General features: G+C 46.1%; 1 protein-coding gene across 1 annotated transcript in view; it reads right to left on the bottom strand.

Annotated features, from left to right (window-relative positions):
• The window catches only part of CDS2 (CDP-diacylglycerol synthase (phosphatidate cytidylyltransferase) 2), a 51,512-nt gene that overhangs the window by 11,867 nt on the left and 17,406 nt on the right, over positions 1-22,239 (bottom strand). The window contains exons 2-5 of the mRNA XM_006894228.1: positions 7,538-7,674; positions 5,941-6,037; positions 3,790-3,887; positions 1,533-1,672 (exon numbers count right to left, since the gene is read on the bottom strand). Coding sequence (XP_006894290.1) covers positions 1,533-1,672; positions 3,790-3,887; positions 5,941-6,037; positions 7,538-7,674 — 472 coding nt within the window. The remainder of the gene's footprint in view (positions 1-1,532; positions 1,673-3,789; positions 3,888-5,940; positions 6,038-7,537; positions 7,675-22,239) is intronic.

Raw genomic sequence — 22,239 nt, 5'->3', positions numbered from 1 at the left:
TTCTTAATAATGTTGTTGTGTACCACAGAGTCAGAACAAACCCATCGCTGACCCTCCAAGGGGTTTTCAGAGGTAGTTAATCGCACGAGAGGAGACTGCCTATCTTTCTCCTGTGGAGCAGCTGGTGGCCTCAAACTGTGTGCCTTCAGGCTTGCTGTGCAGCTTCTTGCCACGTGGCCACCATTAAGTACAATTTTAATTTGACATTATATTGCTTGATAGTTTACACTTTCTAGTTAATCTTTTTCTTTTTCAAAAATGGGTATAAATATGGATCTCTTCTAGTTGGCTGGCGAAATAGCTCTCTTCCAAATTTTCAAGCACACAAAAGTGAGTAGTCCATCCAGGGTTGCACCTGTTTGGTGAAATACCTGTACTGTTACTCTGTGAATTCCTGGAAACTTTTCTCTCGCCAGTGCCTTCAGTACAGCCTGGACCTCTTCTTCCAGTGGTTCAGGAGCATGTGCTCCTTCCTGAAATGACTCAGTGGTGACCAATTCTGTTCAGTACAGTGACTGAGTATTTCTCATCTTCTTCTGATGTTTCTGGCTTCATTTAGTATTTCCCACAGAAAATCCTTCAGTACTGCAACATAAGACTTGAATCTGTTTTTCAGTTCTTTTTATTTTTCAGTTCTTTAAGCTTGAGAAATACCAAGTGTGTTCTTCCTTTTTGGTTTTCCGTTTCCAGGTCTTTGCACATTTTCATTATAATACTCTGTTTTGTCTTCTCACGCTGCCCTTTGAAATGGTCTGTTCAGCTCTTACTTGACTCCTTCCTTCCACTTTAGCTCCTCTGTGTTGCAAAGCAAGATTTGGAGTTTCATGTGACATCCATATTGGATGACAAATAACAAAAAATAATGACAGCATTCTTTAAATATGGGTGCCATTTAACTAAGTTTATATTAATACAGTATTTATTGCTTGTCAAGTTTTAAGGCATCTGATTAGATCCTCACAGTAATCCTGCAATTTTTAGCTCTAGGTTTCAAAAGAGCTAACTCAGAAACTTTAAATTTCTGGCCCTCTTAAAATCACTGTCTTTTCAAATTCAAATTTAGTGACATGTCTACCACATTGCCATTTCCAAAAGCATTATCCTAAGATACTACTCTGAAGTAGTTGGTCACGTGCGCTTATTGCTGGCTCCTGGGTTTCTGCTTTGGTCCCGCCACCGATTCTACCTAAGCAGTTCCTTTCTGGTGTCTTCCAACTGAGACTAGAACACAGCACAGGAACACAGCATAAGCTGCAGCCCTTTCCCCAAACCCCTACTTCTTCGGTCTCTATCGCTCACGTCTGTGAAGAGCTGCCACGTCACAACCCCCAGCTGGCCCCCAGCTGCCCTGTCGGCTCGTTCCTCTGCACGTTGACACCATGACTGCTCTGCTGTAACCGAGGACTCTCTGACTCCCGTCAATACATACACGAAAACCATGCTGAGAGAAGAACTGGTCAATCACCTACCTGTCAGATATAGAGTGAAGGAAATGAAGCGGTGGTATTGAGAAGAACTGGTCAACCACCTACCTGTCAGATATAGAGTGAAGGAAATGAAGCGGTGGTATTTGCTGAGAATCCGCAGAGGCTCCTCTCGCTGGACCAGAGTGAAGAAGTAATCCGTCACCGTTTCCCCATAGAAGAAATAATTCACACACAAAAGGAAATACCTGTAAACAGAGACAGGTCAGCACATTGCATGGGGAGCCCATGCATCCTCTGTGACACAGGCTGTGAGTAGACACAGAGGAGAGGACCAGAGAGGACCATCCGACTGGCCCTGAGCCCCATGTGAGTCACACAGGGACAAGTAGGACGACCTTCGTCCTTTGGTAACATGGCTGGTGGGAAGCTGATCGAGACACCTGTGGCAATTTTCACTCTCTCTTTCCAGTGACCTTGGGAGTGTCCCTGACCATTATATAGAGTCTCCATCTACCTCTAAGAGCACTCAAACCATAACACAGAGTAAAAACACAGCTCCATCCACCCTCCCTGGTCCCCAGTCTTATCTGCACTCTTCCCAAGCATCTTTCTTTAATCTCCACTCTTGTCAAAATGGTTCACATTGCCATCCCCAGCTGCCTGCTTTCTCCTGCCTGGAACATTCTACTTACTTGTTTTCATCCACTACTCAAAACATGCATTTCACCTGTGCTTCAAGAGCAAACGGTAGAACTAACAGGCAATTAATTAGGCCCCTCATTTCAAAGCATCTCCCTCTCTGCAGCCTGGCGCTGACGATAACCTTCATTCACGTTAACTCTTTTCTGTATCCCCTGTTCTCAACTGGGGCGCGTCAGAGTCAAGTGGTAAAGCTCACCTCCCTCCATGGCACTTTTAATCATGACCTTGCAGCCATCACTCCCAACACTTGACCAGGATTCCTGAGATAGGGGAGGAAAAGTAAAGTTTCCTCTTATCTTTATCTATCCTTTAAAATCATAGAAGTTCAAGAACTCCTCATCTTTGGATTTATTCTGTTACACAGAAAAAACTTCCTCTGATGATGAGCCCTGAGATCATACCTGAGTATGTTAACAACATCCAAGACACTGCTTTCCAACCACAGCCTATCTGTTATAACCCAGAGGGCTGGGGGGCAGCCTGCCCTGCCGGCTGGTGGGAGACCATCTCTCCCATGGAAGGTACACAGGGCCTCATAGGAGCACGGCAGCTACCTCAGACAGGACTAACTCGCTGGAGTCTCACACTGACCCTCAGTCCTGCTAGACCACAGGCACCAGATGCTGTATCCCACACAACACGGTGAGAAGGGCCTGGATTTGTGTTCATCTTCCCAACGTCAGGCAGTGCTCGGTCAGACGGCACCGGCGTGTTGTTACGGAGAATTGAACAGATTCATACTCACAAAGCACCTACACAATGTGGCAGAAAAGCTCTGACAGGGTCCCCGGGCTGTGACCTTCAAAGGGCTTCTGTGACATTGCCAGGCCTTTTCTCTGGCACAGCAGCTAGGTTTGAAAACAGACTGTTGTTTTTGATTTAAGGTATCAAGAGTCCTTTTCTGTTGTTGTTAAGTGTCATCAAGTGGATTCTAACTCTCAGTGACTTTATGTACAACAGACTGAAACCCTGCCCAACCCGTGGCATCCACGTCCGCTGTACTTTGCTGCAATCATTGTGTCAATCTATCCCATCGAGGGTCTTCCCTTCCGCCAGTTCCCACTTTACCCAGCATGACAGCCTTTCCCAGCAACTGGCCCATCCTGACAACACGCCCGAAGCAGGTGAGGCCTAGTCTCACCCTCCTGGCTTCTCAGAAGCACCAGTATTCAGTCTTACTCCCGCATCACTCTAGCTGTCAAGGCACCTCCCAGGGGACCAGGGCTTTAAAGTAACAGTGTGGAAACGACAGAGCCTCAGTTACTTGAGAAACCAACAATGAGGAAACCAAGTCCTAGAAATAGCAACACCGGCCCCAGAACCTTCCAGCTCCCAGGTAGACAGTTCGGGGAAATGCTGGGGTACAAATACTACTGCATAGAAAATATGCTGACGCAGAAGGAGGATATTACATGGCATCTGAGGAGCCCAAACACCAACGTGACTGTGGTCAGAGTTGGTCTAGTTTCTTCTGAGCAATTGTGGGACTAGTCAAGGCCCAGTCGCACAGCCTGGCCCACAAATCCTCCACAATCTCAAGGGCTGTGCCAGTCTATAGTCACCACCCCGGCCTCTTGCTCACCACCACCAGCACCTTAAACAGCGATCATAAAGCACTTATACCAACTGCTGAGGATCCCCACAGGGTTAGCGAGCTTACCAGCTGAGAGTCCTGAACCAGGGAAGGTCATAGGAGTGGTAGACATTATAGCCAATGGTGATGATCTCATGGAAACACTTAATCTGAACACACATCACCTGGAAGACATGGGGGGGAAAGGTGATCACTTGCTGAGTTCCCAGTCCTTAATGACGTCTGGATACTAATACAACAAGTGATTATGGATTAAATTTTGTCACCCAAAAACATTAGGGTGAAGTCATGTTTGGGGACATAGGACCTTTCTTTGAAGACATAAAGAAATCTGTAACAACACATAGATAAATAAAGACATATAGAAGAACATATCGGGTAAGGCAGGTCTGAGCCCTCTGTCTGAGAAGTGTTTGTAAAAGGGAGAACAGACCCAGAGAGTCACACGAGGGAGAAACAGGGCCGTGAGGCAACGGAGGCAGGTCAAGAGCACATCAAGGACATATGAGGTACTTCCTCTCTCAAATCCTCAGAAGGGACTGACACAATGAATACCCTAGTTCAGACTTCTGACCTCTACAACTGTAAGCAAATAAATGCCTGTTATTTAAAGCCATCCTTTTTGTGGTATTTTGTTAAGACAGCATTAGAAAACTAAGACAAAAAAATAAGAAGAAAAAAAAAACCACTAAGACATGGACCCTAAACAAAAATAATTGTAATCAAGAAATATGTGCGCCCTGCAGTGCTTCCGCCCTCCTCTTCCTCTCTCACACAGTCCCAGGATGGCCGCCTTTCATGTCACAAGAGTAAGGCCAATTTCCCACAAGAAATATAGGTCCTGTTATTTGAATTAGCTTCTTCTCCTGCAACATAGGAGACGTTGAATATAAATTCTAAGAAAAGAGCCGAGTACTTTGTCAGTACTTAGCTGTCGGTCACTTGACCGTGTCCACGACGAGAAGGCTGAGGGACAAGCACTGCGCACCGAGACTGCTTTACAAAAAGCCTAAGCCCACTAGTGAGGCCCCAGGAAAATAAGACACACAATGAAGAGTCAAAGATACCTTCCAGGTGCCTTAGCTGTCCAGTGTTGCACTAACAGAAACACCACAAATACATGACTTTAACAAACGGGAAGTTCATTTTCACAGTTTAGGAGGCTAAAAGTCTGAATGTGGGGCCCAGTGCTGTGGAAGGCTCTCTGCTGGCTCCTAAGAAAGGTCTGTCCTTCTTCTGAACATGGGGCTTGGCGTGTACCTTCCTTTTTCTCTCCTCTGTTCACTCCTTTCATCTCAAAGAGCCCATCTCAAAACACACCCTACACTAATCCCGCCTCATTAACATAATAAAGGCAGCCTGTTTAGAATGGGATTCAACAACTGACCTAAAACAAAATCCACCACAGCTGATTCTGACAACAGAACCTACAGCCTTCCATTTTTATTTATTTTTTTATTAATTTATTATTCACTTGGGAAATACCTGTTGAGTGTCACTTTTTAGTTATACTGGTTTTCATACAAAATTCATACACGTTGTGTTTCACACATTCCTTCCTTCACATTGTGTTTCATAGGATCATTTCCATACATTGTGTTTTATAAAATTAATCACCATCAATCTATCTTACTATTACCCTGTCTTTTCAGGTCCTCAATGGAGCTTTCCTAATTCTTTTACCTCCTCCCTCCACCCACCAGACTCTGCAGTCCTGAGACTCTCCTCTCCCTCCAGCCCTCCGGGGGCCACGCTTCCTGGGCCGTAAATCTTAGTGGGACAGTGACTGCCCATCTTCCTGCCAAGGAGCAGCTGGTGGATTCAAACCCCTGACCTGTTTAGCAGCCCAATATACTCTGCACTATACCATCAGAGCCTCCTCACAAAGAATGTGAAATTAAAATATCTATTTTGAAGAGGACACAATTCAATCCATTAACACCAGGATCACAGCTCAATCGAGCAGCTGGAATAACCTAATCAATATTTTATTACCACTGAATAGTGAAAAGACATCTTCAGCCACAAACAACTGGCATGTGCCAATGTGTCCTCCAGGAGGCTGCTGGGCAGAAGAAGCCTCAGAAGTTCTCAGGCAAAAAGATTCAAAGGAGCCGAGGCTCCACACTGAGCCCACACACCAACCCAGCAGCAGGTACTGAGAAGGTCAGTTCTGGAGGAGGAAAGTGAAGTAAGTAGTACACAAAGGGGACTTACGATCATCATTAAAACCATTGGTCCCAGGTAAATGATGATGAAGAAAAATGCAATCATGGCCAAAGTCAGGATGCCTCTTACCCACCAATTCTTCCATCTAGGGCAAAGAAAAGAGAAAGTCATTGGCAAGGTAGGAAGCAACTCACTAGTTGTTGTTGTGTTATTGTGTACCGTCGAGTTTGAACCAACCCATACATGACCCTTCAGGGGGTTTTCAGAGGCAGTTAATACAATGGGAGGAAACTGCCCATCCTTCTCCCGAGGAGCAGCTGATGGATTTGAACCATGTGCCTTTGGGATTGCAGCACAGCGTCTTAGCAGTAAACTCCCAGAGCTTCCTAACTCACTTAGGAGTCCAGAAAGACTCGAAATACAAGCTTCATGGGGATGGCTCTTCCCAGGATTAGAGGACCCTGAGGGCTAATTCCTTCCAGGAAAGAGGGTTTGCCTTGATGGAGGGGCTACCCACATACTGGCAGAAATGGGGCTGCTGATGCCATCAATTCACCCATGACCAAATCAAATCAGCTCATGCTCCAAGGCTTGTACAAAATACACCCAGTGCATGTCTTCATGAAGGAATCAAGCAAAGCGCTCAAGCAGAACAGGCGCCTTCTGCTTCCGTCTGCATCCAGATGGCTTCTCTATCTGATGAGAACCTATCAACATGTTCCCTGTGGCAGAATCCCACAATGCACTGCTCCTGCAGGGTTGGGATGATCATAAATTAAATCATGATAAAAATAGCTAGCACAAATACGTGACAGGCATGCCCAGAAGGACTTTACATTAATTAATGTGTTCAACTCTTGGAAGAAAAAGCTTTTACAGATAAGAAAACAAAGGCAGACGAGTCATAATAGTAAAAGGGTGAAGTAAAGATTTGAATCCAGGAGTTCACTTCCAGAATCCATGCCCTCAACCACCGCACAATATGGCCTTCCAAATGGATGGCCGGGCAACACACACATTAACCATTAACACTTTCCGCTAATGCCTTGGCATGTTACATAAATGTGTGCTTTTAACCTATGCACATCGCTGATGTTTGAAGGATGAGATTCTCAAGGGTCAAAAGTTTTAATCCTACATGCACTCAAATGGAGACACTTTTTCAATTTCCTTCTAGAAAATGTAAGCACTTCTTCACCATCAACATAAGCATGAGAGGGAAAATGGAACTCTAAACTACATAAGAGTTGTGGGCTCCTTCGTGAAAAGTACATTTGTTAGTTACAAACACCAAGCATGATTTCCCAACATGCTCTGCGTCAGCCACTACTGAAACAAGACCCCCTGTTCATCCACGCTTTTCCTCCTCTTTGGACTGCACCTCAGAGGCCAGGTCTACAGCACCTACCAAGTGCTAGACTCTTTCAGGATAGGTGCCCCCCCTCCTCCTGGTTATCCATGAACCATAAAGCTTGGCATCACATCACACTGGGCACTGCCCCAGGGCCCCATGGACAGCAGGTACTGGGCAGGGCAGGAGGGGCTGTGGTTAAGTAGGGACAGGGGGTAGTGAGGACACGTCAATGGACGCTGCTCTATGAAGGTTCCGTGACACGAAGACATCCTGCATCAGGAGCCAGGTTACCTTGAGGACAGGTTGGAAAGGGCCCTGTTGAGGACTTCCGGGGTATCATCTACGGAGGCTGGTACGGGGGCTGGTTCTGTTCGACTCTCACTATCCGATGCAGTCTCTCCATCGACCTTCACTTCCGACTCCGACTCCTACATGGCAGAGACACAAAGGTGGGGAGGTCAGAACCACCGCGTGAGGACGCCTGGCGTGCGAGACCTGTGGGGAAAGACCACAAAGGGCCTGAGCACCTGGCACATCAGGCAACAGGAACTGGTGGAACTGGCAGCAATCCCAGTGCGGCTCTGACAAGTGTCCACGTGCCCAGCACTCCCTGGAAAGAGGGGAGTGTGTGCACAGAGGGCGCAGGCCCAGCACTCACAATCCCCAGGCCTGACATGATGTGGCCAAGGAAGGTCCAGAGGACAGAAACGTTCTCTCTGCAGGCCAAGAATGTAAAAGGAGACAATCCCTGGATTTCACCGGGCAGCACCCACCCCACCCCCGACTCTGCCCCTGCTGGAAGTAGTCCTAAATTCAGTCCTTACCCAGCTTTTCTGTGGGCAGCCAGGAATGCCCATCTATCTTGTGAAAAACCCTCACCACTAACACTTATACCATCCAGGGTTACAGTCTAGTCCACTGCTCCTGAAGTTCTGAAACAAGGGAACCCCCAAGGATCCCCTCCTCTGGGTGGAAGATACTAAGACCAAGGCTCAGAACAGGTTTGCATTTTCTAGTTAACTTTACACCCCATCACAACAACTCCCCAAAATGACTCCCTTGAGGTACTCCTCAAGCCCTGAGACCAAACCATTCAGCTAAATGAAAGATTTGATCACAATAGGAAAACTATCACCAGTGGACGCTATGCTCCTTTATAAAAAAAATCATCCAAGGGAGCTCTGGTGGCCTAGTGGAAAGAAGCTGCACTGCAATCTCAGAGGTGCATGGTTCAAATCCAACAGATGCTCTTCTGGAGAAAGAGGGACAATTTCCTTCTGTACCAGTCAGATACAATTTGACGGCACGCACACAAAAAACAGTAAAATTAAATTCAAATTTTTTTTAAAAAAATATCAATCATAGGAGACCAAACAGCAATTACTTTAAAACAAAGATGAGAAAGTGGAAATGAATGACAAGAACTGAAATAAGTAGAATGCTCTGGCATTCTATTATGAAAGATGACACCAATGTCAGCCAACAATTCCTATTATTGCCGAAGGAGACTCTAAACTGTGTGTAAAACTGCACAGGAAGCACGTTCTACATCAGAACCTAGACCTTCAGAGCTTCAAATTCCAGCCTTTGGCCCCTGAGGACCCCCTGGGCTATGTGCAGAGTGTCTGGAAGCCACAAGGACTGAGGGTGAGCGGATGCAGGAGAAAGGGCCCGCATGTACACACACGTGCATGCACACGTGTACACGGAGGGCCGGCACAATAGGTTATTTTTATCTGCTCCATCCTGTCGTCAGGGAGACTCTGCAGGGCTGCAGGCTCCGAGGTGGGGGAGGGTGGCACTGAGCTGGGCGAGCTCCTGAAGCAGAGGGTAGAGGGGACTCCCTGCTCTTCGGGGGGGGGGTACAAGCACCTTCCAGGCCCCATCACAAACAGTTGTTACTCTGGCCCTGCAAACACCATCAAATCTGGCTTCTCTCCCTCCTTGCCAGGAAGAAAGGGAAGGGAGGCATCCTGGGGAGGAAACTTGCATCCAAGGAGACAGAAAACTGTCAGAAAGACATTGAGACTATAGTTACTACACAAGAAGAGTGGTGGGGGCGATGAGCAAGGAAGATATCAAGCAAAAACCCAGGAGAAACAAAACTAAAAGAGATCAACTTGCCAGTTTGTATCTGCAAGTAACTTTCAGGGCCCTGGGCCCAGAGACAGCCTCTGTACATGAGACAAGGGGCTTGCCAGCCAGCCAGTCTCCCACAGCCAAAAGGCCAGACCAGGCTGACGGGGTAAATCCCAGTGAGCAGAGAAAGGCCCAGGCCCACAAGGAAGTTTCTGAGAGGTGTGTCAAGTTCACCAGCTCCCCAGCGCCTCCTAGCGCCCCAGGTGTGGGTGTTACAAAGGAGCAAGTCCCACGGGGCTGCTTCTCACTGCTCCTCAGGTAAAAGCAGCAGAGGAAGTGGCAGCTTCCCACCACATGAGGAAGGAGACTGGGCCTTGGAGGCCAGGGCACAGTCAAGGGTCAGCTAGTTGGAGGACAGCAAACAGGCGAGTGTCAAGGAAAGCTTTATGCAGGAGGTGACAGGAGCAAGCCGGGGAAGGCAGTACCCTGGTCCTGGCTCTGCTGTACATTATGCTCCAGCTAGGCCTCCACTCCTGGGTCACTACATGGGGGAAGAACTATCTGTCATGGTAGCCGCTAAATGATTCAACTATGGCAATAATGGAAATCTGGGAAAAAACCTGGTTTACGCAGCTGAACAGCCTTGCTTGCAAAAAGGGAAGACTTACTGAAGAAAATCAAAGACTTCAGGCTTCAGTATGGATTACACCTCAACAGCAAGATATCAAAAATGCTCACCACTAAGCCAGCAGGCAACATCGTGACAGATGGAGGAAAGACTGAAGTTGTCAGTACTTTCATTTCACTTAGATTTATAATCAACACCCATGGTGGTAGCACTCAGGAAATTAGAAGACGTGTTGCCTTGGGGGAAAACTGCTGTCAGGGGCCTCTTTAAAGTGTTAAAGGGCAAGAATGACAGTGTAAGAACTGAGACGTGCTTGAACCAAGTCAAGGTTATCTTTCGGTTGCTTCCTACGTAGCTAAAAGTTAGACAATGAGTAAGGAAAACCATAGAAAAATCAGTATCTTTGGGCTGTGGTTTTCGAGAAGAGTACTGTCTATACCAGGAACTGCCGAAGGAGCAAATAAATCTGTTTTGAAGCAAGTTCAACCAGAGTACTTAGAGGAAAGGATGGTGGAACCTGGTCTCAGACTTTGAGCAAGTTGTCATGTGGGGCTAGTCCTTGGGAAAAGACACCATGCTGGGAAAGTGTATGGTCTGTCAAAGAGAAGACGACTCTCAAGGATTGGCACAGTGACTACCAACAGGCTTGAGTGTGTAGAGATTGTGAGGCTGGGGCAGGAGGGAGGAAGGTTCAAGTTCACAGGGTCGCTGAGTCACAGACGACTCGATGGCATCTAAAAAAGAGAGTAACTGTAGAGTGGCTGAATATCAATAGATGCTGAATAAAAATTCCCCTACGAACCCTTCACCTTCAAATTTCAGTTAACTCTCTTCCTTCTAGAACAAAGCTAAACAGAACAGACAGCATCTCACATTCTACCTAAAGCATCCCTCCCCCATCCTCCCACAGTCTCTCAGCTATTCCCAAGGGGCTGCAGTACTGGTAAAAAAACAGGAAATAAGAGTGTTGCTTTCAGGGAAGGAGGGGTAGCTCCTTCTTAGTCCCATCTCCATTTAGCATTTAGTTCACACAGACCACAGGGACCAGCAAAAGCACTCAAAGCGATGGGACCCACAGGGAAGCCTGGGTGCCAAGGGTTCAGCATGGTTTTAGAAACTCTTGCCAAGAAAGATTCCCCTCCCCACAACTTCTCCTTAATTATCAGGATTTCCTGACCACTTGGCCATAGCTTTTAAAAGCTTCCTTTTTAAAGGATAGACAGCATTCTTTTAAAGCTCAAAGCATCAGCTGATTTCAAGGTCTACTCTCTCCCACCTTAAAATTTCTCAAGACCCCACAGTGATACCCACAAGTGGTGATGTTCACAGTCTACCCAGAAAAAAAAAGTTATGGCTGGAGTCCAAGCAGGACAGAGCCCTCGGCATAGTGCCAGCCTACTGGGAAGCCTGTATCCACGGATACAGGAGCCATACTGCCCTGAAACTAATTTCTTTATCAAATGTCAACTCAGTTTTGTCCCATGTTGTTTGTTTTGTTGTTGTTTTTTTGATTTTTTTTTAAATTTTATTCTTTTCTGTGCCTGTACCATCAAATCATATCTGGCTGGTACAGGAGATTGTCCTTCCTTCTCCAGCAGAGCATCTGGTGGATTTGAACCCCACATATCTGGGATCGCAGGTCAATTCTGTCACATATTGTTATGTGCCGTCAAGTCACCTGCAATTCATAGTGATCCTATAAACAACAGCTCTGAAACCTGCCCTGTCCTGAACCAGTCTCACTGATTCTTACACACCTATCCCACTGCCCCAGTCACTGTATCAATCCATCTCATCCAGGGTGTTCCTCTCCTGCACTGTCCCTCCACCCTTCTGAGCATGTCCTTCTCCAAGGATTGGTCCCTCCTGGCCACGTGCCCAAATTATGTGAGACAGAGCTTCAAAATCCTCACCTCCAAGGAGAAACTTGGTTTCACCGTCTCCAAGACAGACCTATTTGTTTTCTTGGCAGTCGGTGGAATGTTCAAGACTCCTCTCCAGCACCACAACTCAAAGGCATCAATTCTTCTTCTGTCACCCTTAGTCATTATCCAGCTCTCTGATGCACAGCAAGTAATTTTAAAGATCAAGGACTGGATCAGGCACATCTTAGTCTCTAGCCTGACAGCACTGCTTCTCAGTACTCTAGAAAGGTCCTGACAGCAGATTTACTTAATGCAATTCGTCTTTTGATTTCCTGACTGCTGGTGCCAAGAGTGTTGATGTGGAGCTGAGCAAGCTCTGTTAACAACCTCAGTCTCTTCTCCATCCATCATAGTGGCTGCCAATAATCATAATCATAATAATCTTGCAAGGAGGGACCAGTCCTTGTAGAGGGAGGTCACTCTTGGGAGGGTGGAGGGACAGCGCATGAGAGGAAGACCCTCAATGAGATGGACTGATTCAGTGACTGGGGTAATTGGGGTGGGTGTGTCAGAGATGGTGAGATTGGCACAGGACAGGACAGAGTTTAGGGCTGTTATACAAAGGGTTGCTATGAGTCGCAGGTGACTCCACGGCACATAACAACAACAAATCATAATAATTATAATCATAAAAATCTGTGTTCATCTAAGAAGGTAAAAATTAGAGAATTAGGGAGTGAAGGACATGGTTCCAGCCCATTAGGCTGTTCCTTCTATTTTTCATCCAAAAGTAAAGTTTAAAAGGCAATGACCAATACAACCGGTTAAGACACTGGTTATGTTGCTAAAAAAATCTGTGCTTTGCACTAAAGCACTAGAAATTCAGATATTAGGTTGAAATTCACGAGTTTCACTTACCAAGTGGCTCCACAATCTATACAGACTATTTTTTTACACTGTTTTATATGCAAATTGCAAGCCTTCTCCTGGGGGAAAGTCATGAGGCCAAGCCTGCCCTTTCACTAAATACCACCTACACCAGGCTGCCCGGTCAGCTGTCGGGAGAGTCAACTCCTCCGCTTACGCAGACCCAACCCCAAGAGAAGTTACCAGAAACAGCTTCAAAAAAAAAAAAAAAAGAAACAGCTTCATCTTCAGTAAGGACATCAAGGATTCATGCAATCCTCTTACTGAAAAGGGAGAGTAGGTTCTTTCTGTCTTAGTTGCCACTGGGGAAGAGGTGAACACACATATACCCCACACACACACACACACACTCTCTCTCTCTCGCTACAACAGTGGGTTCTAACACAGGAAAGAAGATGGCACAGGACCACAGGTTTACTTCTGTTATACACAAATTAGGTATCAATGGGCATAACCACATCAAACTAACAAACAAAAACCCCTCTAGCTCTTTCTAATATTAAATCATTTGACAAGCTCAATTGTCTGAATAAACAAGAAACAAGGCCATCAACAATGCACGGCCCCCTCAGCTCATCCACTGCCCAGTCTTAATGCTAAGGCCTAATGAGCTTTCAGCTCCATCTCCTCCTTCACTTTATCCCAGTAACTCCTTTAATCCCAGCCAACACCCAACCTCTTCTAAGTAAACAACAGCCTAACTGGCTACTTTGCACCTATCTCCCTGCAGCAAAAGATGTATTCCCGTAGAGACAATTTGGTCAGGTCATTTCCTGTCCTGAAGCCCCCTCACAGCTCCCTAGTGTCCACAGCACAGATTTAAACTCAGAAAGAGCCCTGGTGGCCCGGTGGGAAAGACTTGTGCTGCTAACCCAAAGGCAGGCAGTTGGAATCCACTAGGTTCTCCATGGGAGAAAGAGGAACAATCTCCTCCCACAGAATTTACAGCTCTGAAAACCCAGTGGCGGGTCAGCTCTGACTCCAAGGCACACAACAACAACAAAATGGCCAGCAAGTCCCTCTGAGATGTGCGTCTTGAACACCCTACCAATCTTGATGCTAGCAGCCATACGCAACAGGACACACCTTCTCTTCTCACCTTCAGGTTTCCGCTCATGCTGTTCCTGACTGGATATGACTCCCTGAAATCTACTTTCTCTTCGGGCTCATTCCAATCTGTCCTTCAGGTGATGGTTAAGAAAGCCCCACTCTCCAAACTTGCCCCATCTGCTGGAGATCCCAGTGGTCCCCTGTCCTGTCCTGCCCCCTACATTCCCGCACTGGACTGCCCGCCTCCTCTAGACTGTGACTTCTAAGGACCAGAGCCACGGTGACTGGCTTACCCACATCCCCAGGACCGGGCACACAAGTCTCACCACATCTGTATAAGCAGCCCTGCTAACCATTCAGACAGAATCCAGCTGTGGAGGATGACAGAGCACAGCTGTCAATATAAAGCTTCTTCTCCCCACACCCCAAATTCTAAGTAGCATTAAATAATGCATTATAGTGGGTGGCCAGTTATTCCAATATCCATACCCCTTTCTTAGACGCAGTAATAGAAGCTCACACGCTGTGAGTTAGTAGCAGTGGGCTTGGACTTTTTACAGGTCATCACAGAAGCTCTGAATTATGGATGAGATTAGAATAAAGACTGTTCTTGTCGTTAGGTGCCGTTGAGTCATAGACAACTCATAGCGACCCTATGAATGGAAGACCTGAGCACTGTTCATAGGGTTTCGGGAGGCAAGCTATTTCAGAAGTGGATGCCACTCCTGCTTCCAGGCTTGTTTTAATCAGGGAGCTCCACCAAACACTGTCCACCATGGGTGACCATTCTCACACCTGACTCATCAGTGTCACAGTGTTTAGCATCACAGCAACCACGAGTTACCTCTGTACAGCAATGCACAGACCAGGGCTATACCACTCAGAAGAATGTTTGACAGAAAAACAACTTGAACCCGGCCTGAGGGCCACAGATTAAAATCACCCACCTTAGACTTGGTAGCGTAACTTTCTGTCCACTAGTCCAACTAGATTTTCTAATTCTGTCCAATGAAATACTGGCAGAAGTACTACGTGCAATTCTACCATTCTTCCTTGACGCTTTCTGAAATGTGAGCAGGTTGTGGGAGCTCCAGCATCCAACGTGGACCACGAAACCTCACAGGTTCCAGCTCACAGTTCCATCTCTCATCAGGGGAAGAACTACCCCACAGGGTTTCCTAGGCTCTAATCGCCATGGGAGCAGATCGCCGCCTCTTTCTTCCACAGAGCACCCGACAGATTCGAGCCACTGCCCTCTCAATGAGGAGCCAGCCACGCACCAATCATTCCATCAGTGGGGCTCATCATGATCTCAAAGCCACCTCAGAGGGATGCGCAAAAGATAAGCTGTAAGGAGCTGTCACGAGGTGGAGACTACCCACAGAGGGCAAGCAAGCCGCAGCATGAAAGAAGTGCAGGTCCCTCGGCTGTTTATGATGGGGCGGGGGGTGCTGCTAACTTGGTAAGTGACTGCCTGCTATTCTGGGTTTCCTGCCACTTGGGGCCACATGTGTCCTAATTAATACAGGGAGCTGGGTTGTTTTTTGGTGGTGGTTTTTTGGTTTTGTTTTTGTGGGTTTTTTTTAAGTTATAGGAATCATGGCAGAGATATGTCTGAGGAAGAGTCCAGAAAAGGAAAAACAGAAACCTGCCTGAAATTGAACTTTTAGGTACAGGCTAATTCAATTGGTTTCTAATTCAAGTCAACACCACCCTACTGAAGCTCCACACAACTGTCAATCACGTACCTCAGGACAGAAATGTGACAAGAGGAACATCAATCTTTCTCCTCCCCTCATCCTCTCTCACCTTCCGAGTCAGTCTCCCCAAAGAAGCGAAAGCATCTGTTTGCTACAAGAACAAAAAACTGTAATCTGAAGCAGCTGCAGAAGCATCAACCACCATCATAAACCATCATTTAATTCAGGACAGAGACTACAGACAGGGGAAACCACCTCTGGCCCCTGGGAGCCTCAACGCAGGGCTCTGCTCTGATGACATCACTTGTTTTTCTACAGTTAAGGCCACTGACAGTTGAAACCCTGCGTCACTGAAAACTGACGTTCAGCAGGTCTTAGCATCCCCAGGGAGGCATCTCTCATCTGTACTTAAGGGAAAATGTGTCTGTAGCTGAACCACGGGCAGAGGTTAGTTTTTGTCATTCATTTCTCCTATCAGAAGGATAATGCTCTTCCAAAAGAGTACATCAAATAATGTGAAAAGATCTAATGAAATGAGAAGGAAAAACATATTTACAATCTCAACACTGGGCTCAAATGTGCTCCCTGAACCTTCTGCCAGGAACCACAAATAAGACAGGCTGCCGGACTCCATGTCTGATGAGCCACTGAATCATAATTCCCCAGCCATTATCCCTCTCAGCACCCCCATCTTTGTACAAAGATCACTAGCTCAAAATGAAATTAACGATGTTCTCAATACTAAAGTTTTCATATTAGTTGAAACTTGTGAATACACATAACTTTCAGTATTTGTATTATGGAAACACTAATGCAAAAGTCTTGCTTTGTTACTATTGTTTTTCTTTTTAAAAAGTAATGAAAACTGTTTAGGAAAAGATGAAATAAAAAATGAGAAGGGGAGCTAAGAAATGGGAGTCTGTAGGCGGCAGAAATGGCTAAATACCTGGCCACCAACCAAAAGAGAAAGAACAAGTGCTTATCACACTTATTGTTACCAAAGGTGAAATAGAAAGACATTCTTTTTTTGTGTCTGAAAGTTCCTTTAATAAAAAATTTTTTTAAAAAATTAGAAATGTTTCTTCAGCTCAAGAGCTGTCAGTACAGGGGGGAGGAGAGGAATGCAACTGAGAGAGAATGAAACAGAAAGGCTTTCAATTCCTGTCCTTGGGGTTTATGAAAGCCTTTATCACCAGCAGAAAAAGGAATGCCCAGTCAGCTGAACGGGAAGTGACTTTCAGCTACCAGGGATTGGGGAGGTAGTCAACATGACCTCAACAGGATTTTCCAGCTTCTGAAACCTTAACCAAATTTAAAATTGCAAACATGTTAAGTAAATTAAACCCCCACGCAGATAAATTGGCTGGCTGGGCTTCACCTTACCTTACCTTGGCAATAACTCAAAACCACCCCAACTCTTATTTCCACCGAGTTGATTCCAGTTCATGGTGACCAGCCATGGGGTTTCTGAAGCTGCAAAGCTTAGTGGTGGGAGATGGTCTCATCCTTCTTCCAAGAGACAAGTGACGGGTTCAAACTCGTTAGCAATACAACCTTTAACACACTGCGCCACCAGTGTTTCTTCTTGGCAGTATCTGACCTAGTTAACTGTCTCTTCCTTGAAACATTCTTCTTCAGGATACCATATTGTACAAAGTTTTGTCTGCTTCGATTTTCCTACCACTTACTCTTTAAATAGGGAGCTCCGGAGGCCTACTGGCAAGAAGCTGCCCTACAATCCCAAAGACGTAGTTTGAGGCCATTAGCTGCTCCGTCAGAGAAGGATGGACAGTCTCCTCCCGTGTGATTAACTGACTCTGAAAACTCACCAGAGGGTCAGCTATGGGTTGGTTCCAACACTACAGTATACAACAACAACTCTTTAAATGCAGGGCTGGTTCTGTTCTGGACTCAGTTCTGGACTGGAAAACTCTACATAAGCATTATTAATTTAACTTTGCATTACCATCCAGCGTGTTACTTAGCTTTAACTTTCATTCCAAGCCAACTGCCTGCAAGACTAACCCGCACCTTGATAATCTCCACTAGTGCAAACCCAGATATACAACAAGAGATCTACTTCAGAAAGGCAACTAGCACGTGTCTCAGCACAACTTCCCACACAGTCCCACAAACTGTTGATCTCGATGTCTTGCCTGGCTGACCAGCTGATGGCACCACATTCCACATCTCTGCATGCTGCATTTGGACACAAACCTGGGGTCAAGTTTAAGTCTTCTCTCCCCACCCTCCTTCATGTACGAGATTCTGCCAAGTGGCTTCCTCCCAAAATCCTCTCCACTTCTCTTTCTTGGCATTTAACAACCTATCCAGGGTAGAGGTTTTCATTCCATCCTTTCACCCTGTGACCGACTGCCTTAGGAACAAGCATTCAAATCCAGCCTAAGTCAACTGACTCACAGCCGACCGCCGGCAAGTTTCCAAGGCTGTAAATCACGTGGGAGGAGATTGCTCATCTTTCTCCCAAGAAGCAGCCGGTGGATTCAAATCCTCAGGGAGGCAATGTCTTTGGATGAGCAGGACCACTCCCTATAGACTACAGCACCAGAGTTCTGAAAAAAGGGCAGTTCAAGCAAACGGAACAAACAAGCAAACGGAGTTAAACAGCATATGTCAAAGTGTAGCTTGAGAAGACAAAGTAGTAAAATGTGCAAAGACTTGGGGTAGAAAATCAAGAGAAAAGAATATATGCATCTTTTCTCAAACTTGAGAGAAACATCTATGTCTCAAATGTTAAGGGATTCTATGCACAAAACACTGACCAATGCAGGGAACATCAAAAGCAAATGAAAAGGATACACACAGTTACTGTACCAAAAAGGAATGACTGAACCATTTCAGAAAGCAGCATGTGACCAAGTGCCAATGGCACTGAAGAAACAAGTCTGGCTGAATGAAAGGCTCTGGAGGTAAACAAGGCTCCAAAAATTGATGCTTCAACACATGGGATCCAACATTAGAAGTGCTCACTGGCCTATACCAAGTAATCTGGAAGACAGCTACCTGGCCAGCTGACTATAAGAGTTGTGCTCATTCAAAAGAACGGTAATCCAACAGAACAAGGAAATTATTAAATAGTATCATTAAAATTATATGCAAATAATATGCTACTTTTAAAAGAGTGCTGCAGATCACTGAGAGAAATTGCCAGAAATTCAAACCAGATTCAAAAGAGGATGTGGAATGATTATCACTCATGATGTCAGATAAATCTTGACTGTAATCAGAGAAGACCAAAAAGACAGCTACAAGGCCCAGGTTAACAGTAACTGCCATTCTACTACTTCAAGCCAGGAAGCGGTTACCTCTACCTTCCTTAGTTTCATGAATAAACACCTTAACTCTTAATGAAACGAAAATAAACTCTTTATCACGTCAGTTATTGTCACAGTGGAGGTAGCAGTACGTGCTTCCACCCACGCTGTTCCTCGAGCCTGCGTGCCATCTCTGCGCCTGCAGAATGTTCACTCATTCTGTTAAAGGTAAGGGAGCCCTGGTGGGAAGGAGCTGTGCTGTCAACCCCAAGCCACGCAGTCTGGATCCACCAGCTGCTCTGTGGGAAAAGGATGGGCAATCTCCTCCCATACAATTCACTGTCTCTGAAAACCATCAGGAGGGTCAGCTACGGCTTGGTTCTGACTCGACGGAACACAACAACAACATTAAAAGTAAGGAAGACAACTAATGCCAGGAAGCTCTCCAAAATTTCCAAAGCCATGAGCAGATGTGGCGCTGGGTGCTGTGGGGCTGATTCCAATCCACTACAGCCCCATAGAACAAAGCAGAGACTCGAATTTCCTGAATCTGAACTTTATGGAATCAAGACTGCTAGGTCTTTCTCCCACACAGTGGCTAGGTGGGTGCCAATCACCAACTTTTTTGGCTATCAACCAAGTTATGAGCCTATAGATGTGCTGGCTGGGTTTAGAAGAGGTCACGGCACTTAAAGGGATATCACAGCCAGTGTTAAACGGATCTTAGCTGAAAGCAGAGCATATCAGAGGAATGTCTGTGTTTCACTGACTATGCAAAGGCATTTGACTGTGTGGATCCTTGCTAACTCTGAGAAGAAGGGGAATCCCAGAACATTTGGTTGTGCTTATGTGAAACCTATACTTGAACCAGGAGGCAGTCCTCAGAACAAAACAAGGAGACACTGCATAGTTCAAAGTAAGGAAAGGTGTATGCCAGGGATACATCCTATATTTCCTTACCTTTTCAATCTATAGGCGGGGCAGATCATCCAGGAGGCTGGGATCTATGAGGAAGAATGTGGCATCAGGATTGGAGAAGACTCATCAACAACCTGCATAATGCAGATGACACAACCTTGCTTGCCTAAACTGAGGAAGATCTAAGGACTGCAGCCTTCAATACTGATTGAAGCACAACATCAAGAAAACAAAGATTCTCACCACTGGGCCAAACGGCAGCTTCATGACAGATGGTGAAGAGACTGAGATCCACAATCAACACTCTTGGTATCAGCAGCCAGGATATCAAAAAATAAACTGCACTGAGAAAATGTGCCGTCAGGGACCTCTCCTGAGTACTGTCAGTCTAGAGACTAAGGTGTGCCTGATCCAGGTCATGGAGACTAAGGTGCCCCTGATCCATGCCATGGTCTTTGCAATTAAGTGCACTGCATCAGAAAGCTGGACAATGACTATGGATGATAGTAGAAAAGTTGATGGCTTTGAGTTGTGATGCTGGAGAAGAGTACTGAATATACTACGGACTGCTAACAGAACGAACAGATTCTCCTTGGAGAGGGTGAAACCAGGCTGCTCTTTGGAGGCAAGGATTTTGAAGCTCCATCTGACATAATATGGGCATACTGCAAGGAGGGACCAGTCTTTAGATAGTGACGTCATGCTTGTGAGGGTGGAGGGACAGTGCAAGAGAGGAAGACCCTGGATGAGATGGGTTGATGGGTTAATGGGGGCAGGTGTGTCAGAGAGAGTGAGGTTGGCACAGGATAAAGCAGGGTTCAGAAGTGTTGTACATAGGGTCACTACGAGTCGCAAACAACTCAATAGCACACAGTAACAACAAAAACAGCATATATACAGCTTATATTCACAAAACCACACAACAGAAAGTATTCCCAGTACTTAAGGAAAGTATTAAGAATTCACCAAAGTTAATAAAAAGGGGAGTGATAAAATAGATATAAAGCAAAAATGTTACAGCTGACTTTCCAGAGCAGCAAGTCTCTATCTTCAGAAGAAACCAGAACTAAAATCCACCACCATCAAGTTGATTCCAACTCATAGGAACCCTGCACGGAGTTTCCAAAGCTGTAAATCCTTACAGGAGAAGACTGGCCACCTTTCTCCCAAGGAGCAGCTGGTAGGTTTGAACTGCTGACCTTTCAGTTAGCAGCACACTATGTACACACCATGCCACCAGAGCATCGTATCTCAGAAAAAAGTACACTTCTTTCTCCAGCAGAAGGGAGAACAGTACTAGTTATGTGGTCTTGGGAGAAATCCTATTACCTCCCGGGTCTCAGCCTTTTTAATCATAATCGAGAAACTATTCTTGTATCTCACAAGACTCACTCACTCTCATTGCTGCCAAGTCATAATCGACTCATAGCTGACCATCCAGCAGCGTCTTGGGCTCTAAGTCCCATGATAAGAGATTGTCATCTTTTCCCAAGGAGCCACTGGTGGATTTGAACCATCAGAGAGGCTGGCCTTTGGGCTGCTAGACTGAGATACTGAGTCAGAAATGACTCATTGCTGACCTTCCTGTAGGCTTTCAGAGAGTAGAAATCACATGAGAGAGCACTGCCCATCTCTCTCCCCAGGAGCAGCTAGTGGATTCGAATCACTTGCCTTTAAGTTGGCAGCTCAATTCCCTTACCCACTAGGCCACCAATGCTCCCCCAACCTCTGAGTGAGCAAACAAATCCCTACACTCGGCCACCAGAGCACCATTCAAGGATGGCTGGATGAGAAAATCAGGCGAGCCCATGGTTTCCGGACTATGGACTGAGTGCTACTGGACCTTTTTATTTTCTTTTAAAAATTATGTTTTTATTTTATACTAGTTTGCTTATAAAGTTCATACATTGTTTTTCACACCACATCTTTCCCATTTCCTTTACCCACCCCTCCCTCTATCCTTCAAATTGTGCGACCCTGTAATTACCCCTCTGCCCATCCTCAATCCTCTGCTCCTTCCCTTCCCCCTTGGAGCCTCATACCTGATTACTAGTTATCCTTCTATTTCTACAATAACGGTCTTATACAGTATCTGTCCTTAGGGGACTGAGAGCTCACTAAGCATCATACACTCCAGCTACTGGGTCTTGAAATCAATTCACAGTCAGGCTCTGGAGAGTGAGCAGTGACTGAACGGGTTCACAAGAGACCTGGACAGGCGATGCTCCATTTCCTGATCTGCGTGCTGGACCCAAGTGTGTGGTCACCCTGTAAAAAGTCACCCTGTCTGGCGCTGGCTGAAAATCGCCTGTGACTTCATCCATAGCCACTGGTGAGTGTCAGCGCCCAGAGCCATCAGGGGCTTTAAGCTCATTGCCCACTGCTGTGGTGTTGTGGTGTGGACAGCTGAAACCCAGGCCCCGACAGGTACCTGGGGGGGGACCCAGACTCTACTTCATGCTCTGCTGGAGAAGGAGGGGCAGTCTCCTGTACCAGTCAAATCCAATTTGACGGTACACACACACACACACACACACACACACACACACAC

The sequence above is a fragment of the Elephantulus edwardii genome, unplaced genomic scaffold, assembly GCF_000299155.1.
Source record: "Elephantulus edwardii isolate Elephantulus edwardi_28Jun2011 unplaced genomic scaffold, EleEdw1.0 scaffold00138, whole genome shotgun sequence".
Taxonomy (NCBI): Eukaryota; Metazoa; Chordata; class Mammalia; order Macroscelidea; family Macroscelididae; genus Elephantulus; species Elephantulus edwardii.
The sequence above is the reverse complement of the archived record's forward strand: the minus strand, read 5'-3'. Positions and strand labels throughout refer to the sequence as shown.